We start from the raw sequence: 21,086 nt of genomic DNA on the forward strand, positions 1-21,086 counted from the left end.
AATATGTCACTTGGTTTTTAGTAAAACAGTCTTAAAAAGACACAATATATAACACAAGTGAGGTTTTACTGATAGCGCTTCCCATTTAAATGTTATCATCTGTGTGTATGATTATATTTTAAGGAAGGAAGCACACTAACATGAGGACGGCTGAGCTGTTTCATAGGGAGGAAACAAGGCGTGTTCATTGTAGTTGACATATTTTTACTACATACGCTGCTGTCTACCTTGGTATTACCAAAAAGCATCTTTCGATGGCGGCAACAAATAGCCATTGTCACAAAAAAGTCAGAATTCAATTACAAATATTAGTAAGAAGTATACTGTGAAAACCAAAAACTGATAAAAAAGGAGCAATATGAAGGTTCAGAGGCACGAGGAATAGGTGGTATATCAAATAAACCATATTATTATTACCATGGCAACAAAGATTGTGTGTAACTGTGCCGGTCCATTGAGTGTTTAAAGAGTTGGGAGAAAGACCTGTGATTGATGCGAATGCTACGGAGGCGTTAAAATCTGATTCCGGTTGAATAAAACACTATGTTAGGCATGTACAATCCACTCAAAGAGTTTGCACCCGGCTGTCTATGGGACTTAGAAAAGATAATGAAGTGGCGAGTGGACCTCCTGATCAAAACTGCCCTTCAAGTGAGTTTATGTAATCCCTCTCACTCAAATGCATGCCTTTCTTCTGGCATCTAGGGTCTCATGGGTGAAAAGATATTTTATAAATGTATTAAGCAATCCCTAATTTATATTTATCGTCCAAAAGGTATCTGGTAGTCTATTTATTCTAGGGGTGTCCAACATTGGTACACGAATGTCAACACCAGATTTTCAGAAAGATCACCGACAATTCAAATAATTCGCATTTTCATTTACATAACACGGACAGCTTAAAATCAGGCCTGGGTCTGGTTCTTTTGAACTAGTGCTGGTCACATCTGTCTCTATTCTATATTCCATCGTTCTCAGTTATTAAAGTCTTGAGTAAGGGGGTTCTGTTTTTCTTTCTTTTCATTACTACTTTTACATTGTGAAGCTACTGACAACAAAAGCCACCATGTAATTTCAGTCTGCCTACACCTTGCCTTCTGCAACACCACATACCACACTTCAATTTTAGTTCAGCATTTTGTCTCACTTTTACACATTTTGTGTACATTGGAAAACCGGTTATTGATCACCTTCATAGCTCATGCTGAAGTCAGGCCCATGAATTTACCATCATTCTATGAAGGAGGACCTCCTTCTGTCACTCTTGACATCCCTTGCAGGTCTATCTCATGCTGCACAGTTGTCCTTTGCATAGTGCAGTTCCTCACTGTTACTTGATCTCCTCCTCTTCTGCACTCACACTCTATTCAGTATTTTTGGATCCCTTTTTTGAGTGGCAGCAAGTAAAAGCCTGATCGCCATTTGTATAATTCTAGCAGCGGTAACTAGCCGCCCAAAAGGATCCAGCAAGGAGGACTAATTTTTCCATTCTCTTTTCTATTGTACAAATATAAATGAACCACCGTGGTACAGTAAAACGCGCAAGGCAAATGATCAAGGAAAACAAACGTGTGGCCTGTGATTGCGCTTTGTTCATGTTCTGGTTTCCACATCTGTTGTGTTCCCTAACGAGGATTTCACTGTATAACACACTCTAAGGACAAATGTGCGCACTGATATAAAGTAGTGGATGTAATTTATTTTTATAACTCTAATGCAAGAAAGTCAACACCATTACTACATGTATTTACTCTAGTGTAAAAGTCCAAAATTACATTTTTGTAATAACCGATATGCACATATCATAACCAGTCCAACATCACTGGTACTTACTGAAGAGCCCAACCATGTAACATTACCTTTATAACTTTGTCTATGTCTCCATCACATAGGGACACTAATGGCACAGTGAACGGTTTCCACACTGGATCTAGTGTATATTTGATCACCTGAGGAAAGAAAAAAAAATAATCACACAATTAATACTTTTAGGCTAAATACTGAGGTAACGGACAAAATATCTAGCACATATGTAGCACACCATAGGACTGGGTCTGCCACTTGGTATGTTAATTGTGGTTTGCCTACAAGACTCACAGTGACTGATTTATTTACAAGAAATTGAGACTTATCAGTCTATGTCTGAAAACACTCTAACTTACTCTTGTTCCTTTATTTTTGTGATTCACAAATGTTGTATGTTTGTTTGAAATGTCTCAAAATGATTGTACTAAAATGTTTATTTTATGAACGTTTGGTAATTTGTGTCGTCCCAGTTCCATACAGCCCAAAATAATTCAATGTTAAATATTCAGACCAAAGCAATCAAACTATCAATAAATACCACACATGACTTGTGGGCTGTGCAACAGAAATTTTAAATTCAGTTCCACAAGCTGGGACCACATTCAAGTCGATAAAATAAGCTGCATCAAATTTCCAAGCATGCTTGCTAATCAAATCTAAGGCCACGTATGCACCGGTACTCAAAACCGATGTCATACATAAGCATACAGCCCCAAAACAACCAAACAAGTACACTCCCTGAGAAAACATGAAAAATTAACTCCAGGCACAACATACATAGTCATGCAAATGTCATAGTATGAACTGACACGAGCATCCACAACATAAGTGTATATATCATCCACATACATACATAAGATACTCAGTAGTGCACACACTATGCACCCTATACATGTGCATTTTATACACTCATGCATAAGATAAGCAGCAAAAATTTTGTGAAACTGCATTCCCAAGGACAAATGATGCATTACAATGTAAGTAGTCTGTCACAGTGAAGTTCTTCAAGCATACATACCCACTGTTTAAGAGTGGTGTTGGGTGTGATCTTGGGTATGTAATGGCATTAGATAGTTGGTATTGTTTGCATATTGGGACACACCACCAAGCTCTTAACTTAACAACATTTATAAAGGTTTTGTAACACATGCCTGGTCACCTCAGCCATTGATTAGTTAAAAGTGTAAATTAGTGGAGTAAGTGTGTCTGGCCACTTTTGAGGAAACTGGATTTAACCCCATTTTCTCAGGGTGGGTGGAAAGAAGAAGTTACGTTGTGGAAAATATTTCAAGATCAGAGAAAAATATTTCATTGTTTTTATCTTTTTCAAGCTCAATTTCCCTAATTTTGCCATTGGTGAAAGTTACTCTTGGCATATGTTACACATCTTTTCATTCTATGCCACTGACATATGTGTCTCTTTGTCTCTTATGTGAATACCATTGATCTCCATTTCAAACCTAAGACATTCTTATGTTCTGCCTCCATGTCTTGACTGTTCAGATTAACTGTAGTCTGAGGCTTAACATAGGGCCTGATGATGATGTAATCTACATTTCACATAATGTACTCCACTTTTGTAAATCAGCTCTACAGTGTGTGCATTTTTGAATGTGAGAACATTAATAAGTGATCTGACTTTGTGCAGGGGAGTTGGCCACATAAAGTTTAATTCCAGAGACTGATATCTATATCTAAAAGGCAATGATAACATGGATACTTGGAAATGAGATATGGATAACTTGAATTATTTTGCTTATTGAGGTGCTGGTCTGAGATAGAAGGAATCTAGAGAGGTAGTTATTAACATTTTGACTTCTGTGGGCCTCTACCTAATCATTACTAGAATACGGGGACCCACACTGAATCATTCGACCCCCCGGACCCAGCACTGAGTCCTTATTTTAATCTAAGGATCCTGGCATAAGCAATTATAATGATTTGAACTGCAAAACAATGCACACAAATAAGGAAATACAAATTCATCAGACAAATACAAAAAATGTTGAACTGTTTCATTCAATTCACAAACAAATATAAAAAGCTACATTTTAATTTTAACAGCGGTGGTTGGAGCTTTTATAATTTCAATTGAGGCCACACATTATCTGTTTTGATGCACTTAAATTTCAGCCTCCAAGTTAAAATTCCTTCACATTTACAGAACGTTTCACAATTTTAAATGTTACATGTTTCTTCTTTATTTATGTCTTATTAATCTGTTAACATAACTTTATTTTCTAAACAGTCATGGACCACAGTAGTTGGTGTTGTGGACCACCAGGGGTTAAGTACTGCTGATCTAGACGTTTTATTGGTCTGGATCTCATCTTGAACATGTATGAGTGCCATGCACTGCATTCTATTGAACATGAACTTAAATATTACTGTCAAATCTACTAAGAGCCAATGAAGCCTTTGACCTATCATCTCTTTTCCAAAGCCAATTTACCAGTCTGACACTAGTGTTCTAGACTCCTTTGAGTTTACCCATGTTTCCTTTCTTGTCCCTAAATATAAAATATTTGCATAACTGAGTTATGAATTAACAAGTGATCTACTACTAAGACTTGGAAATGATCAGAGACCATTTTAATTACAAACTTTGGTCATGAGGGATGGGCAAAGAATGTGTTCTTTATCTGATTATTTGAGATGTCATGGTCAGAGACTCTGCAAATATTAAGCCCAGTTTTGTTTTGTTTTTGCCTCCTTTGGCCATTAGCATCTTTTGGCCAAGAGACTAATGAAAAGTGAAGTTTCTTAGATACAAGAGCTGTCATGCTAAAGAAATGAACTTGCTATTTTGATGCATTAAATAAGTTGACGCCATATTTGTGTCAGGTAACATTATACACTTGATTAATGTCAGATGAAGTTGTTGAATTGATCATAAAACAAAACAAAAAACTCAAAACCAGAAAATAAGATCTCTTTATCCAATCCAGTTTAAGATTAATATTCTTGCTTATATAAAGTTTTGGATTGGATCCAAAAAACATGTTCAGTGCACTATGAACTGCGGGACATCACCTAAAGCACTTTTCTCTCGTTATTGTGGATCAAGAGTGGCACTGGGTGGCAATATAACTTCCACAAATATTTAAAACCTAGACTCTTGATAATCAGTAAGAATGGAAGCGATTAACAAAATATCCCATCATTAACTGAAATCAAGAATACAATGTACTACGGCCAAAAAGAATATGAAGGGGGAGTTTTCATAATTAGAATTTGGACAACATAAACATTGCACATTTAGGTAAAACTGCCAGATACATTGTTCATTCTCCATCAGTGTCTCCATGTGCACATTGCAAATGTTTAACATGCCGAATATGCAAGGAAAACCGATTCTTTGCTAAGTGTTCATATATTCAATAAACGATTAAAGCATGACTTTTAATTGCTCAATGAATCAAAAGGATGGGCTGTATTTATGAGGTCCACTGATAAACCCTTGCATCAGGCAAACAGATTACAATTGTCTTCCTGTACAAAGTAAGCAGATGCTCTGAATGTGTTTATTAGGACATTGTGGAGGCTCAGGAATGTGACCTCTTTCCAGATCTAAGAAATGTTGAAGTATTTGTTATGCTGAGATGCGCCAATGTGGCTTTCTAGCTGCAAGTAGAACGTAAGTGAACTCACGATCTATGATGTGATGTAAACAAGTTCATACTGGGAACTGGACAGAGAACGCTGGGCAGAAACAGAAAGGAGCTGTCTCTATCCATCAATTCCAGACAATATCATCTGGCGCGGCTTCTGACTTCCACAGAATAATCTTGCCACTTGAACGTTGTCCTTTAAATATCCTAGTAATAGATTATTTAGAACACAATGTGACAAAAAGGATCGCCTGACTTCCACTGTAAAGTGCAGTTTTCAGCATGTCACAAAGAGAAGAAAAGAGATTTGAACTGTTATGCAACCCACATACACTCTGTGCACACACTAGACGTTCAAATCATGTAGTGTTAGGACTCCTGAAGGAGTGAAGTTTCCAGCAGTTTTGCAAATCTAAACTTATTTCAGAGACAGAGACAGGGTGAGTACAAGAAACTCTAAGACCCTTTATAGTTGTAATGCAGAAAGTACTGAAACATACCAATGGACCAGCAGGGCTTCAGGACCAGCCACAAGCAGGTGGCCCCATGCACGTCTAAGCAGCTAAAGTGGGCTTGCATCAGCCATGTGTGATGGCAGGCAATGGACAGAGTGCTGGAAACATGGCTACCATATTTCTTAAAGTGCACACTGGCATGTCATGCACAAGTAGTTCACCAATCAAGAAAAGGCTAATGGCAATGTCTCTTCCAGAAACCAAGCCAAAATGAATCAATACAGCATATGTCTAGGAAATGGGGTGTACTATATGATAGGGTTGGGGGCTTATCTTGCAGTACACTCACATTTATCTTCTTGGATCCACTCGTAGTTATTTACTTAATCTTCAGTTCAACCATTTGGTAGGTATGGTACAGAACTGCAATGCTTAGCAAAGGAACAATGTGTAAAGCATTTAACAGCACCAAACAACAGAATAAGAAAGTCACCAAACCAGAAAGAGACATGACAGCAATTTATAAGATAGAACATATTAGTATGGATTTTTAGAGTTCTTGATGACCCGCATCCATTGTAGGGTTCAAGAGATTTTTACAGCATTTAAAAGATTTGACATCACCCGCAAACAAGCATTGTCGAGTCAAAACTTTGAAAACTTTTGAAAAGTTTGTAAACGTTGGTAAAAGTTTGTAACACTGCGTTTGGCATCTCTGACCTGGGATAGGTGATAAAATCCGGAAGGATGGAGGTTTAGGAGTCTTAAAAGGAATCTTTGGACAGTTACCTGGCCACCAGAGCATTTTCGGAGTGAGTTCTAAATTCTAAGGAGAAACACCATTGACTTCTGTCGAGTGGTCCTGATGCTGAGGGATGCAGGCCTAAAGATGTCCAATGGATGCTCCAGATGCTGTGCAGTCCATGGTGATGAAGTTTGGTTGAGTCCTCGGTCCACAGGTGAGTGGGGGCAACTCCAGTGACAGATCTTAGGGTCCCACATAGTCCTCGATGCAGGGGTCAAAGGGCTGATGATGCAGACTGTTCCTTCTTACAACTCAGCTGTCACAGTGCAATTGTTTGGTGGGGTCTACTGTCTCTTGGGGTGGATGAATCTAGTCACAACCAACACTCACGGGTCCTGCAGACTCAGGTGCAACTTCTGGCTATCACCAATAGGTAGCAGCAAAACATCTGTGATGGCTGCCAGAAGTGCGTCTTGGGCTCTTTCAACTTTGATGTCCCCAGTGCTGTTCTGAGAGGCCAGCCAACTGACCCTTGGAGTCTGTGCTTCGGACTGGGTCCGGGAAACAGCTTTTCCCCAAGCCAGACACGCAGAACAAGGTCTAAACTCCGCTAGTGCAAAGTACAGCAGGTGCAGTTGCTTCGCCATTGCAGCCTCTTTTTGTGCGCTTTAAATGGGTGCAAAGTGGTCTTATTTTTGTCCTTCTTCCAAGTCCAGGGCGTAATGAATTCTCAGGTGCCAGGAATGCCCATTATATCCCAGTAAATTGTCCTAAGTAGACAACATGGACAATGGGCTAGTAGGTCCCATCCTATCAGGTGACAAAGTTCTGGTGATGTGTGGCATCTGGCTATTCCTGAGTGCATCTTGTATGCCAAAAACAACAAGGCTGAAGGCCTCCTTGAGTGTGAGGACCTTGGTAGCTGAATCCTGGGGGTGGGGTTACCACTGGATGCACGTCCATGGAAAATTGCTTCTGGAACCAGTTTTCCTTTCATTGGCCCTTGCTCTACCCTATCTAGGGTAAACAGAAGCAGTCCTGAGAGGGAGTGCTGTCACAGTGGCCGTTCAAAGGCAGCATCACCTTTAATTCATGCTTTTTGGGCTAACTCCCTTTGCAGCCCATCCTGTATCCCTTTGTTCCTGGCCTGGGGGTAATTCATACATCTCCCTAGGTGGGCAGAAACCTGCCTCAGTCCCAGTGCCTCTGTAAAGTCACTGGACTAGCTGGGTCAAAGTATGGCTATTTTTGCAAAAGTGACCAGCATTAAATTTGACATAAATGTCGACTGCACCACTGAGTCGCATTCAATGTCCCCTTTAATTTGATACTTTACAAGGCATAGTTAGGTTAACCCTGCAATCACTTTATAAGGCTACTTAAGTGTCTTCAGAACATACCGAAACTTTAGGGCTTGCTGTATAGACATAATACAAATATGTCTATCTTAACAATATACAGCTCCTTGACACAGGACCTCATCGGCCTGCCTTAGAGGAGACTTATGTATATATAGTTAAGGGACTAGAGTACTTTGTCATTAATGGTAATGGTAAAGTCATGTGTGCAGTGCATACGCATCCTCTTCTGTCTGCAATCGCAGCTCAAAGTCATGTTTTCAGTTTGTCGCTCACAGAGTGGCACAGCCACTGCTGCAGCTCTGGTGTGGACATCCAGCCTTACATGGCCTGGATACCTGGGTACATATACTAAGGACTTATAAGTAAGTCAGGACCTGCCAATTTCGGGATACCCAATTAAACATACCATTTTGAAAATGGGAATAACACTGTTACTGACGTCTGGACAGCAGGCTTCAGTGCACTCTCAAAGTCGAAAATCAGCAGCTAATAGTCCAAAACTGGGCAAACAGCTGGGTGAAACTTTCAAAAAGCCTATTTTCTCATCATCTGTATCACCCACTACCACACACTGCAAAAGGGCAGCCTAAATATATAGTTCAGGAGGCACTATAAGTCATAAAGGGAGCGAGGGACAAATGCCAAACAGGTTCAAAAAGTACAGGCTAAGTTAGAACAAAGGCAGTTATCAATGGAAATAATCACTTCGAAAGAGAGCTTCATAGAGAGGTTTAATCAATTACAGCTTCCTCTAACGAAAACATACTAGGAAACAGTTATAGTATTTGTTTAGTCATTTTGAATGGATGCCTTTAGAAAGCATTCTGTCTCTTTGAGAAAAGATAATTGTATGCTTTTGTTGCATGGAGTTTTGAATCATCCAGTTATCTATATATTATATGTTGTTTGTTTTGCGTATAATTGTATATGTTAGTAAATGAAGATTCTCGTATTATTTTGACATGTCAGTAAAAGTGAATTTGGAAAATTTAGAATATTCCAATGTTATATTGTAGACAGTGTAGAAATAATCACAGTATTATTTTGTTGGCTCGGTATTTAAAACTACTTAAAATCAATCAATCAATCAATCATGGTATTTATAGAGCGCTCTACTCACCCTTGGGGTCTCAAGGCGCTAGGGGGGGGGGGGGGGGGTCACTGCTGCTCGAACAGCCAGGTCTTGAGGCGCTTCCTGAAGGCGAGGTGGTCCTGGGTAGTCCTGAGGTGGGTAGGGAGGGAATTCCACGTCTTGGCTGCCAGGTAGGAGAAGGATTTCCCTCCAGCGTTGGTTCGGCGGATGCGAGAGACGGCGGCGAGGGCGAGGCTGGTAGAGCGAAGTTGACGGGTGGGCGTGTAGAAGGCGAGGCGGCTGTTGAGGTATTCGGGGCCTTTGTTGTGGAGGGCTTTGTGTGCGTGGGTGAGGAGCCTGAAGGTGATCCTTTTGTTGACGGGTAGCCAGTGCAGGTGTTTCAGGTGGGCGGAGATGTGGCTATGGCGGGGTGCGTCGAGGATGAGGCGTGCAGAAGCATTCTGTATGCGCTGAAGACGTTTCTGAAGTTTTGCGGTGGTTCCTGCCACACAATGTTTGAGTATAATTCAAAAGCCAAATCTTATTTTCTAGCGCTTGGAACGTCCACAGTTTCCATGCTAAGTGCATTTCTCAAAAGCTCAGCTTTAAATCTTACATTGAGTTTATAGGCTCCCTTACAAATGATGCGAATCCAGCTCACCCCACACAAGCATTAGTAAATGTCTGTACTACATTTTATCCTACATGTCATTTCGTACGAAGATAATGACAATTCCCTCTCTTAACACTGATGTTTTTCTACCCTGTGGCTTATGTTTAGCCTTAAAGATATATAAAAGTATTTTTTCACATGTGTTTAGCCACGTCTCTTTTTTAACTGGGTTAGACTCACAGACATCACAAATTATAAACAGGCTTGTCTATCAACATGGCTTAGAGGTCAGTAGACTAAACTGACATTAAACTCTTAACGAACAGCCTTAGCTTCAGAATGGGTAGAGTCAATTAGGCATGAACAGTAGTCTGTTCACATATACTTTTGCATCTTTCATTCCCAGGCAGAATTTACACAGGAAGAGATTAGGGAAAAAGGAAAAACATTACTATCATGTGTCGAATACACCAGCCTTTTTATGTCAACTATTTTGTCAAAAGTCTTCATTTGATTAAACAACCATCAATAAGTGTGCAAGATCAGGTAACCTTGGGTACAAGGGGATATTGGTGCACATGTAATAGAAGTTTTTGCAAAACATATGAGTAGGCAGTAAATCGTAAAAATGTTAATGTGTTTATCCCTAATTTCAGATTTGAATAACTTCCGGGATGCAGCTCAAAACAAATAGTCAGGATTATTGATCTCAGTATTTTCGCCAAATAAATTTCCATGTCATAAAGAATTCTACAAAGGTTACATATCACCAGAACAGTATGGCTAGCACGTTGAAGGAGATGGATGGTTGGTAGAGCTTACCCTAAACTCAGAATAGTGGTACAGATGGTGATATATAGAGGAGAAAAGGTCTAGTGTAATATGCCGCTTTTTGCTCTGTCAAGAAAAGTTTGAGTCTGTCTCACATTCTGTACCTCCACAATTGAATGTCATCACTGGTAATAACAATACGGGGGTGTAGATTTGAAAACATAATTGCACCTTGTTCATGGACACATTCAGAAAGGTTAAATGTACACAGTAAATGTGCTGAAAGTGTGCAATTAGATTTTTGCGCTCAGCAGCCGGTCTATGACAAAATTCATGCACCGTAATTGTGCGGGGGGGTTCGCCCAAAATGTCAGTGCAGAGGACATGACATCATACTCCGTTTGACTGCTGATGACATCACATGGCTAATCGACTCTCCCAGACTTACCCCTCAACTACCCTCTATTTTTTGTCTCAGGTGCCAAGAGAAGGGTAGCGGTAGAAACTACAGAAAGTAAATAGGACTATCAGAGCCCTGTTTACTTTCTGTTCCTGAAGTAGTGGTCCTGATACTAGTGATAGCACGGGCAGTGTCAAGGGGTACCACATGGTAAAAGAGGGGTATCAGTTACTAAGTGGGGGGACCACTAAATGATGTCCATGATGCCAGTGCGCCTTACATTGTGGGCAGTATAGAAGCAAGAATTTCCTTTATTCGTACAGAGTTGCAACAGGCTCTGTACTCTTCCCTGCTTCTTTTCCCCTATGTGACTCTTGATCCAACACTGAAATCGTGCAGGAGATGTAACAAAGCAATAGGGATACATCGGTCCTCTTCTCATATTGTGAAACATGGTATATGAATGCTGATGTGGGCCATAAAGGTCCCTGTAGAGAATTTCATTTATATCTACAAATTATCATAAGAAATGAAATATTCCCTAAATATTTTCCTGAATGCCTACCTTAGGTATAGGAGTAAACTACATGACCCATGTGGGTAGAGAGCTGAGTGATCTTCTCAGGTAACAGGTTCTTGCCCCTCCACCCACATCTCAAGTGAGACAATGACTGTTAAAGTGCATGTGGAGGCCCTCATTTAGTGCTCATGAGAGGCAGACTAAAACTGGCTGGCTAGTAAAGAAGCTTCCAGCATGACCTTCTTCATGCATGCAGATCTGGATCATGATAGGGCTTAGCATCTTGGAAATCTGCACTCACACATCTGTGAGGAGTAGCTTCTTCCTTAAATATGTGTCCACGATTGTGTCTTGGACCTCCGGTTTATAATATTGTTTTTAACATGTATACACTAAATTGAAAGTTACGTCAATTGTTCATACGATTTGTCTTAGGTGACCTGGAAAGTTCTAAACTATTTTTCATTCAATAACGTTTGTAAAATCGTTTCTTAAAAGATCACAAGAGCCATATGTAAAATCCATACCTCTGTTCTGTGCACTAGCATCCATTTGCCATCATCCCCCTGTTTGTAGAACTCCAGAAATGGATCTGACTTTCCAAACAGATCCTGTAAATTGATACACAAAATAAAATGGATAAGAAAAATACTATAAATCTCACGTTGTCATGCAGGTTTTGAAATCACCATTATTTCACTCTTTATAAACAGAAGGCCTTCATTTCATCCGTTTCTGCAGAATCCATCATTAAATATATACTTTGATTATCAACTGATTTCCAAGTACATTCGCAAAAGAAACTTTGTGAAGAAACACAGTCTCATTTACAAATTTGTTTTCAATTAATTATAAAGGTATTCCTAAGGGAGACACTCAAGATCATAACGCAACTCCGAGGTAGATGAAGGTAGAAAATAATCTCCACCTAACAAAGGTCTTGGATTTGCAGTTAACTTTATTAATGATACCTAGATGCAGGATAATGTGCATTGGCTTTCAACTACTAATCCCACTATTCTGATAGTCACCAACCTCCCATCAACTTTAAGTGTCTGCCTCGTTCCCGCTCACAGATTGGCCCTCGCAGATTGGCCAACTTGAATGTCCGTCACCTACAAATTTTAATTCTGCTTCTGCTAAGGTAAAGATTGCCTATCAATCTTCAACTTTAGCTGGCCACACCTTTGTTATAACAAATTGCTAAAACTAAATAGAAAACGCAAACAAAAGACATCAGAAATTAGTAGTAGAAATAACAATCCTATAATATAAAATGGGTTGGCAGTGTCTTGATGTCATAAGTAAAGTTATGGCTTTCTTTTCATCACCTCTCAGAAAAGCTACATTTTGAAGAAGTCTTCAGAAACCTGGATAATGTAGATGTTTAAAGCCTTTGAACCTTCATCACAGCTCACAACGACAGTCACAGAAGTTACTGATCCAAAGTAGAATCTTCATAACTTGTAGGCATGGACCCAATGACCCCTCTTAAGGACGTTTTTGACCATGATCCTTCCAGCTAGCACTTTGGTATCAAGACCCCATCGCACAAAATGACCACGATAATGAGCCAAGAAAGTAAGAGAAACCACTTTATATAGCTTAGATAAATAGTACCTGTACCTTTTTTGGAGATTCTTGTCAACCATCCAAATATTATGTAAGCATATTTTTTTTTTTAGGTTGTGCCACACACTCGGAGTGGAGAAGAAAGCCATCAAAGTCCCCCTCCCCAGCCACTGGAAGAATGGACTTGCATTTTGTCTGTCTTTGTTTAACTATTTATTGTGCTCTGTTCTGCCTGTTCACCATGGCATCTACTAACCATCCTGCACTGTCTACGGCCTTTATGCTTTATCCAACAGCCCCATTATTATGTATTGTAAACTTCCCTAGATATTTTATTAGCCTATTAAGGAAAGAAAGTTACTGAACATATATTATTGACAGTAATCCTGCAAAGTCAAGAAGGGGAGAAAATTATGTTTTCCTTAGGAGCACTGAGGCTACTTAGAATTCTCTTGTCACAAGATCAGAAAGTTCACAAACCTTCAATAGTGTATAAAGAAATCCCCCAGTTTTTTTTGTGAGACATTCAAAGAATACATCTAAGCAGTAGAAATAATTCGATTTCTTTGTAGATGTCTGTGGTTGGGAGGGCTATTGGGAACTTAAAATAAGTTGTGCCAACATAAGATCTACCTACATTAATTGAACATGTTCATCGTATGTACTGGACTCCAGTGAGAATGACAGGTTCAGAATAAAAGGAACTCTACGTGCTGGAGGTGTGAAGGCTCTCACAGTGTCTGTACAGCCATTTGTTCTGGGATTTTCAGTTGGTTAGAGATTGACGAAGAAACTGAAGTAAGATTTAACCTGGCTCATGGCCTTTTGATTCAGCGCAGGACAAGAATGAACATTTATTTTATCATATTCATACAATACTGTTAGAGCTGGAATCCTTGGCATAGTTTTCCCTAACTTTTTGCCCTCTGACCTCCTGTTTACCTGGCTTCATTTTTGCTGGCTTTAGGATTCTGAACACTTTATCACTGCTGACTAGTGATAACATGCAGGTGCTCTGTACTCTAAACATGGTAACATTGGCTTATCCAAAATTAGCATACTTAATTCACCTGTAAGTCCCTAGTAAAATGCATTGCAAGTTCCCTGGGCCTGTAAGATAAATGCTACTAGTTACCCTATAACACTGATTGTGCAACCCACTACAATAGCCCTTCAAACATGCCCCAGGCCTGCCACTGCAGAGCCTGTCTGTGCAGTTTTAAATTGCCATCTCGACCTGGCCAATGCCCCCACATGCCAGGCCCAAACTGTCCATGTTATTACATATGTCACCCCTATGAATGGCCCTAGTTAGCCCCAATGGCAGGGCACAGTGTATTTAAAATTGTTAGACATGTACTTTAAAGTTTAACAATTCCTGGTAGTGAAAATTGCTGAATTCATTTTTCACTATTGCAAGGTCTATCTCTCCCTTAGGTTAACATTGGGGTTACCTTGAAACAACCCTAAAGTGTAACTTCCAATTGGGAAAAGATAAAAGTTTGGAGTTTGGTGTCTCTGGACTGACAACTTAAAATCACAACTAATGGTGAAGTCAGATTTTAAATTGTAAGTCTGAAAATGCCACTGTTCAAAAGTTGGCATTTTCTTACTTTAACCATTCTGTGCCTCTGCCTGTCTCTGAATACACGTCTGGGGTGGATGACAGCTGGGCTTTGTGCATTCCTTCTAGACAGTCACACACAAAGGGAGCTTTGGTGTGACATATGCATCCTGATGGTCCGTCACCAGGCTGATGGGGCTTCCTGGGATAGATGGGACAGAGGTGCTGACACACCTGAATAGGACTGTGCTATCCTCACACGAAGGGCTGCATAACCCCCTGTAGAGTGTCTGGAGAATGGGAAAGAAAGACAGAGACCTTGTGCACTGTAAAGGTCTCTCTTTGAAGTCTCACCCACTTCAAACACTCAACTAGGTATACATACTGGACCCAAAACCCACCAATGTAGAACTCTACTGGAACCAAGGACATTCTGCAAGGAGGAAGGATGCTGTGCTGCCGGGAGGGACTGCCACTCTGCTAACTGCATTGCTGTGTTTCCCTACTGCTTCCTGCCTGGAGTGAGATGGACTGGACCTGTTCTCTAGATACTTGAACCCAAGATTCCTGAATGGCTTGTTGACTTGCCCCCTGTTCTCCTGCAGTCCCCGGGACATCAAAGACTGCCTGAATCTCTCCTGGTGCTGCTGGACTCTGCCATTTGTGACTCCTACCCTGGCCTGAATTGCCCCTCTCCAATCCTGGGCCACAGAAGTGGGTTCTTCAGCTGTTTTCTGCAACAAACAGATGCATTGACCTGTGTGTGAAATGATGATGACGCACCACTTTTATCTTAACAGAGTTCGATGCCGACATGGACCCAAATGCGAGGCTTGACAACAACACAGTGACCGGACTGTGTTGAAAATACTGATGCACCACCTTCACTCCTCAGTGTCAACGGTTGCTCCATCCAAGGTGCTGTTACGGCGGATCCTGCATGGGTTCTGCAGCAGGCCCACCGTTCATTGCGGTTGGCCTGACCTTTGGCTTTGCACCAGTCCCTTGCAACATCAAGTAACCTTTTGACAACGAGTGACTTCTAAGCACTATTTTTAATTCATTCTTTAAAAATTCATATATCAACTTCTACTGATTGGATATTTTTCATTTTGGTCTTGTTTTACCCAGATAAATATTTTCAATTTTTCCAAACTGGTGTGGAGTCTTTTTGTGGTGTCCTTCACTGTGTTACTGTAATTAAGTGTTGCACAAATACTTTGCACATTGCCTCTTAAATGAAGCCTGAGTGCTCTGTGCTAAGCTACAGGAGGATGAGCACAGGTTACTTTAGGGTGTGCATCTGACTTACCCTGATAAGGATTGTGGTTCCTACGTGGACAGGGTGCATATCACTGCCAACTAGAGACCCAGTTTCTAACAAACACATACTACAAAACAGGGACTTGAATGTTTTACAAAAATATAAAAGTCAAAGCAAGAAGAAACAAGGAAGAACAAAGAATAATAATGTATATATTGTTGCTTATATTTTTGGGTAAGAGATTAAATAATATTGTGTACATTAAGTGGAAATGTAACAGATTTGAATGAAGCATTTCAACTTTCACACAATAACACTGAATTAAGTTTCACAAATTTTACAATTTTGGGTGCAGGAAGATTAAGCAATTTCCCAAGAATCACATGATGTCAGTGAAGCAACAAACTCATTGTTCAAACCCAGGTGCCCATGTTGGTAAATCAGCTACTAGACACAATCTATTAAATAAATGGAGGCTGAAAGTATGAAGCATGAAAATCATGGAAGAGCTAAAGAATCACTAGAAGAAAACTGCCAAATCTGGTTGCAGCCACTCCTTAAATAAAGGTGTGGCTGAAATGGAAAGCCAAAAAACTGAGTGTAAGACATAGCCATTGTGCTGCCACTTTTAGGAAAGAACTTGTGTATCCCGACTAGCACAGGGTTCCTAGTGACCTTTCCTGTTCAAAGATACTCAGTCAAGATGGAAAACATGCTTCTTTAACAAATGAAGCAGAAAGTTACAAGATTGCGAAAGGCTCATAACACGAGGTCATAAGTTTAAGATAACGCCCAAAATAAAAACCAGTGATCGGGCAGGTGCTTCAAAATTAATAATGTAGTAACAGGCAAAACTCGCTGAGTTCTCTGCTTGAAGTGCCATTTTTTGGTTAAAGTTCAATAAACAAAACAATGCTCATTCAAAAAAATTGGTTAGGAAAATGAAATATTTTACTAGCACAGTGTCCCTTATGTTCTAATCGTAGTGCATTTGGCCCTCTGGCTATTAGTAAACTAAATATCAAAACCTTCATCAGGGTTTTAAGTTTGGCAAAGTGAAGGCAATAAGTTAATAAAACTGTAATTGTAGTAATTCCATGCACCCCATGTCTGATAAAAATATAGCTGTACAATTCCATAATATTCAGAGTTTCCAAAGGGCTCAGGTCCACTTAGCCTCAGCTCACTGTAGAGACTGAGACACGACCTCCTCTTATACACCCACAGTCAAACAGATACAGATGAAATGAGGAGGCTTGGGTTTGCATCTGTCTCTGATGCGCCTACAGCTGCACTAGCATAGCGCCTACAGCTGCTCTAGCATAGCACCTAAGCCACAGTGGAACCAGTGCTTAATTTGTACTTGTTGTTTCAGGTGCTGAGCACCGGCACTTATTTCTGAGGGCCGGTGCTTAGTTTTGTGTCTTAGGCATTTACTCTGAGCAAAAGACACGTGGGAAAGACGGAGGAAGAGAAAAAAGAAGAAGAATCAGAAAGGGGAAAAGCAGGAAGCTGCCGGAGTGAGCTGAAGGGCCGGGGAGTGGCTGTTAATGGATTGAAGAGGCCCGAGGTGACTTCAGGATTACTCTGCCTCAGTATTATGTGCTCGCACTTTTAATTGCAGCAGCCGCGTGTTTAGTAGGAGGGCTTTTAGCACCGGCACCTTTTCATTTACAAATTAAGCACTGGCTTGGTCCTGCCCTTCTCCAGAGCTCCACTTTCTTTCCTGAGGTCTGGGAAATTTTGTGTTACTTACTGGTAATCTTCATTACTCAGAGTCCCCCTTCTCCACCCAAATCCACTCATAAACTAGGTGTGTCACCTTCTAAGCATGGCACTAGGTAGCTCATTCCCTATAACACATAAGTAATTTCCCTAATCAGTATTCTAGAGCCTTTGTTTTTTCTCTGTAGGCCTATTATGAATGGCCCTACCCCTAACCCCTCTAAATACCTTACCAAGCACTGTCAGTGGTCAAACACGATGCCCCGTTATGTGGGGAACACAGAGTGAATACACAGGGACAAGTGAGATTCTGAGTGACACATAGTATGGTTAAGCAATTCAAGCATTACCTCATCAACCTTCTTTTCGTGCCAATCTCTACAAAAATTAGGCTGTTCTCCTAGTTGCATGATTTTATCTCAAGCATTACAAGAGGAAATGAAAACACACTGCACCTTAGGCTGAATACAGAGATATATAACCAAAATGCACACAGGGTAGAAGGACCAATTGTTCAAATCTGCAACACTGAGGAGACCTCATTGGTATAGAAATCCATGCCCCACCCACATCCAGCCAGTATTATGATGTAAAGGTAGATAGGATTGACCAAGGCAGCAGCCTTATGAAGAGTGGCCACTGATGCACCTCTACTTGCAGCTCTTGCAGGCAACCGCCTCACGTGAAGCTACTCTGCACTGCACTGACCACCTTTAAGGCAGAATGGTAATGGTCTGGACTCTCCAATCCTATTTGGACCTCAGGTGGCTATTGATGACTTTAAACCATCCCTGATGGCCTGAAAGTTGCCAAATAATATCCTCAGTGTGGAGGAATAGCCTGGAGTGACTGACAGTTATACTTGTTGCCCTAACTACATCCAAGAGATGTTAAGCATGATTGAGACTCTATAACTGCAGAAAGGAAAACAGGCAAAATAACTTCCCATACCCTCTGAATGGCAAAACCTGCTTTAAGAAGGATGTCTGGACAAAGACAGAGCAGTGACCTATAAGAAAAAGCTCTTAAATTGGGAGGGGGGGGGGGGGGGGAGAAAGGAGGGCACAAAATATAAGTCTGCCCAGGTGAAGGAGAGAGCATAAAATGGCGATGGATAAAAAATATTGGTGTTATAAAGTTAATAAGGTTTCTGGAGTACGAGGGGCACACACCTCCTCATTAATGTAAGGATTGGACAAAGAAGGGGTTAGGAGGTAATGTGCCTCACATCTCCCTTTCCTCCTAAACAGGCACACTCTGTCTCTTCAACTGTAACCATGCACTTACTTTTCAAATCTTTCATGATTCATATTGTCCTGAATAAATAAAGCAATACAGACTATAACTAGCTAAGTTGCTTAAGGGGAAATTTCCAATAAAGGGAAATAAAATAGCAACTCCCTGCAGTTCTTCTTTTGCAAGTTTAAAAATAACTCCAAAACTCTTTTTCCAAAGGTATTAAATTATACAGTATTCTGTTCCCACATTACGTACACTGCATTCTTCCTGCGCAGGTACCCTTGAAAACACTTTGCACTACTAAATACCATGCTAACATCAGTTGTTTTATTTCATGTCACTGACGAAATTGATCATACAGGAGCACCATTCAAGATAAAAGTGGTTGCCACACTCTCATGTGGAGCATTTTGCAGGGGTGATGCAGAAGAATCATGCAAATGATAAAGCCATTTGGTCTGGGTTTTTGTGTGAGAAAGTTAGCTTGGTAATAGCTTGGCAACTTTGTGTGTGTTGCTCCAACTGTACTAGAAAGAAAATCTGACAGTGAAACAACATCTAAGGCTACAACAATATTGAAGCTGGTTCCGTCTCCAGAAGAGGCCACTTTGGCAGATCTACGCTGTGCCCTCAAAATCAGTGTTATAAAAAAGCATCAGAAGGTGATACTTGCAATGTAAGTGGTAAACATGCAGATCAAAATATAGAAAAGCAGATACTTTTGATGAAGGGCAATGTTTTCATTGTATTTCTAAGAAGCATCTGAGTGTCCAGCTCTATTTTGTGAAGAAAGACAACTAAGTAAAACAAAAGAGCATACAAAGGTAACTACCACTGTGTCTTTACGGGAGGCTAAAGCACCAGCACCCTGGTCCTAATTTAAAAAAAAACTAAATCAAACGTGTCTTGCCAGCAAAAAAAATACAGAGAAGAACACACACTAGCTCCCAATTACAACAATATACTTGTCCAAGTATAATGCTGAGGAGTCTGCTTTTAAAAGCTGAGAGAGGCTGAAGTCACACAGGAATATTTGCTTGAGTCTAAAAAAAAGGAAAATGGACTGACCCTTTCCTGAAACCGCAGTGGGACAGACTGATTTCAGGCACTTGTAAACAAATATAGTGCCTTTAAATTTGGTCTTATTTGGGTCCATTACAGTAATGTTTATTTTATTATTATCCAATTAATTTGTCTCTAACATGGCATACGAAATTCAGATATGGTGGTATGTTTTGATCCTATTTATCTGATATGCACATCTTAATCAGATCTAGTTTTATATACATAGGCAACAAATTCGCCTTCTAATAGATGCAAGTCTTACACAGATATAAAAAAGTGTCCAGTGATCCTTCATTGAATTTATTGGGAATTTATAGATGGTCGGGAGATGTAGATCAAACTTTTTTGTTATGATAGTGTTGAAGCAGATATGCTAATTAGAAATTATTAATGAATGTTTATGTGTTTGATTAACAAAAGTTCATAGAGAAATTAATTGTAGAGAAAATAATGTGCACGTTGAAAATGTGCCCACGGGGAGTGGTAGCCACTTATACAAATTTATACTAATATGATTAAAAATACGTGAAATAATGAAAAATGTATAACAATAATGTAGTAATGTGCCATAATGAGATGTATAACCTATGTTTTACATTATATCATAGAAGCTAACTTAGCCGAAGTTGTGGCCTAGTTTTGCCAGGCCTCACGCAGAAGCTGAATTTCTAGCGCACTGTAGAGAAGCTACTGGTGCATCTGAACTGACAGTGAACTGTGTGCTTAGCTAGAATTTCCTGCAATGTACCGACGGACAGGAGATGATGGAATCAAATTGCTACAATTATGTGTAGAGTAGACGAGATGTACTTTCCCAGGACTCAAACAATAGAGACACTGACTGAAGAGGAAGATGCAACATTTTCGATACCTGAAGAGCCAGATGATGAGGACATCGTACAGCGTACCAATCAATGAATTGAGAAAGACGAAATACTAGAGCTCATAGATATGTAGAATAAAATGTATTGGGTAACGTCACATACGGAGGACTAATTGACCAATTAGGAATTAGGGGGATGGACTGAAAAACTCTAATAAAAAGTCATAACAAGAGGCTAAAACTTCAGAATTGAGGGAGATGCGAGATGCAATCGATTGATGACCTGAAGACTGACTTTGTTGCTGATCCATTTTGTTGATAGGTAGCTATGACAATGTGACTGATTATCTTGTGCCTTTTCTTCTAGGTACCAACTGCGCTGTTTTATAGTTTTTTTCTTCTAGCTAGGTGTTTTCTAAATTGTTTTTTGCATGAAGTCCCAAATGCTGATGCTAATCTGGGTTAAGTAGGGTCCTTTTG

The 21,086-nt window shown here is 40.1% G+C and overlaps 1 protein-coding gene across 3 annotated transcripts in view; it reads right to left on the reverse strand.

Annotated features, from left to right (window-relative positions):
- Positions 1 to 21,086, reverse strand: part of CPNE2 (copine 2) — a 703,062-nt gene that overhangs the window by 249,922 nt on the left and 432,054 nt on the right. For all 3 annotated transcript variants that reach the window (XM_069217223.1, XM_069217224.1, XM_069217225.1), the window contains exons 6-7: positions 11,882 to 11,965; positions 1,860 to 1,949 (exon numbers count right to left, since the gene is read on the reverse strand). In XM_069217223.1, the coding sequence (XP_069073324.1) occupies positions 1,860 to 1,949; positions 11,882 to 11,965 (174 nt within the window). The remainder of the gene's footprint in view (positions 1 to 1,859; positions 1,950 to 11,881; positions 11,966 to 21,086) is intronic.

Source organism: Pleurodeles waltl, chromosome 12 (assembly GCF_031143425.1).
Source record: "Pleurodeles waltl isolate 20211129_DDA chromosome 12, aPleWal1.hap1.20221129, whole genome shotgun sequence".
In the NCBI taxonomy this organism is placed as follows: Eukaryota; Metazoa; Chordata; class Amphibia; order Caudata; family Salamandridae; genus Pleurodeles; species Pleurodeles waltl.